Source organism: Fonticula alba, assembly GCF_000388065.1.
Source record: "Fonticula alba strain ATCC 38817 unplaced genomic scaffold supercont2.6, whole genome shotgun sequence".
Classification (NCBI taxonomy): Eukaryota; order Rotosphaerida; family Fonticulaceae; genus Fonticula; species Fonticula alba.
Genome location: NW_009242976.1, coordinates 1,166,037 through 1,167,861, shown reverse-complemented (window position 1 = coordinate 1,167,861; position 1,825 = coordinate 1,166,037). Strand labels below are relative to the sequence as shown.

At 63.3% G+C, this 1,825-nt stretch overlaps 2 protein-coding genes across 2 annotated transcripts in view; one reads left to right on the top strand and one right to left on the bottom strand.

The window, feature by feature from the left end:
* H696_03921 (hypothetical protein) overlaps positions 1-617 on the top strand; it is a gene marked incomplete at both ends in the record, with an annotated part of 4,350 nt that extends 3,733 nt beyond the window's left edge. Inside the window, one exon of the mRNA XM_009497789.1 lies at positions 18-617. Within this exon, the coding sequence (XP_009496064.1) occupies positions 18-617 (600 nt within the window). The remainder of the gene's footprint in view (positions 1-17) is intronic.
* Positions 618-1,154: 537 nt separating this feature from the next.
* H696_03920 (hypothetical protein) lies at positions 1,155-1,735 on the bottom strand (the record flags this gene model as incomplete). Its single annotated transcript, XM_009497788.1, has 3 exons — positions 1,155-1,307; positions 1,421-1,573; positions 1,730-1,735. The coding sequence occupies 3 exons, from the start codon at positions 1,733-1,735 to the stop codon at positions 1,155-1,157; spliced, it is 312 nt and encodes a 103-aa protein (XP_009496063.1).
* Between the last annotated feature and the right edge of the window lie 90 nt (positions 1,736-1,825).

Genomic DNA, 1,825 nt, shown 5'->3' with positions numbered 1-1,825 from the left:
CCCCCCCCTTCACCCAGGCTCTGAATGTCCGGCGCGCTGCTGGGATCGATGTGTCCGGCATCCAGCCGCCGACTGCTCACCCGCTGATGATGGCCTACCGGTGCAAGACCCCCTCGGCGTTTGTCCTTCACATTGCGTCGTCCATTCGCGCGGCCGACCTTGAAACGTCGCTCCTGTTGCTGCCCTTCAGCCACCTGAACATCCTGATGAAGTATGTGCAGAATTGGCTGGCCGCGGCCGATCCGGCGTCGGCATCGGCAGTCCTCCCTGGCGCCGAGTCGCCCGGCCCGCAGCCCGGCGGTCTGTACATCGAGCTGTCCATGCGCATTTTGCTCTTCCTGCTGGACATCCACCACTCGCAGATTGTTTCCACCCGGTCGCTGCATGCCTGCCTGGTGGATCTGCAGACCAAGGCCAAGGTGGTGGTTCGCCGCCACCGGCATCTGATCGGCTACAACACGGCCGCATTGAGCTTCATTCGGCGCGAGTTTGAGGCCCTCCACGGGTCGGTGATGACCGATCCGGCGCATCTGCTCACCGGGAAGCAGGACGCGGCCGGTGGCGGCTCTTCCGCGAAGAAGAAGCGCACCCGCCGGGTGACCAGCGTCTCGTCATAGATGAAGCGGGCACGATCTGCTGGCTGACTGGCCAGGCAGCCCGCTTGCCCGTTTGCCGCCCGTCTCGCCCGCCAGCCAGCCTACCCGCCAGCCAGCCGTCCCACCAGCCAACTACCTGCGGAATTGGACGCGGCATGAGGCAGCTCCGATTCCATTCGCTCTTTCTTTTGTTGCCCTCTTCACTCGACAAGGGGGCCCCCACTCTCGGGACCCCCCCCCCCCGCCCGCCTCCCTTTGTCCCCTTGCACGGCCGTGTGAAGGACAGCCTGGTCTGGGGGAAAAAAATGAACATAATCTGCCATGCAACATGTATCCCCATCGGGCTTTTGTTGTCTCCCCTCATTGGTGGGAGGGGAGTGTGTATGTGTGTGTGTGTGGGGGGGGGGGGGAGGGGGACACGGCACCCAGTTGGTGGACGGATGTTCTATATTACAGCTGACGATACGACACCTCCGTATCATCACCCAGGAGGGGAAGGGGGAAGAGGGGAAGGGGCGAGAGGGGAGCACGAATAGGGAGGGACTCGCAGACAGGGCCTCACTCAGTGGCATCCTCTTCTTCCGGGACCATGGTCGACGGCTGCGAGTCGACCTCCATGGCAGCCTTGGCGGCGGCCAGCTCCAGAACGGCTCTCACCTCCTCCGGGTCGTCGGCCGGGCGCTGGGGCGGGCCACAGGGCTGCACCATGCGCTTTGAGACGCGAGGTGGACGATTGAGTGAGTGAAAGGAGGGGAAGGGGGGGGGGGAGGAAGCCAGATGGGGGGCAGATAATCGCGGGATGGAATTCCGGGGGCCATGCGTACCTCAATGAGAGCCACACGGGTACGGGCAATTGACTCGCCGTCGACGAGGGCTGTGAAGTGAAGCAGCTGCGGATGGCCGACCATCGAGGCCAGTGTGTCACGGTGCTGGGTCAGGAGCCACTCGCTGTTCGGGAAGAAGTCCGAGGAGAGAGGCTTTCGGTTAGCGGGCGGGCCTGTAACAGGGCAATACACACACACACACACACACGCATATGGTCAGGTGTGCTGGGGCGGGTGTGTCAGCAGCATCGGTCGCGACAAGGGGAGATGGGGATACGCACTGCCGGGTGGTGTCAGCATGGCCTGTACCGCCATACTTCGCTTGGACTGCAGTGTCGGTGTGAGTGTGTGAGTGTGAGTGTGAGTGTGAGTGTGAGTGTGTGAGTGCGTGTGCGTGTGCGTGTG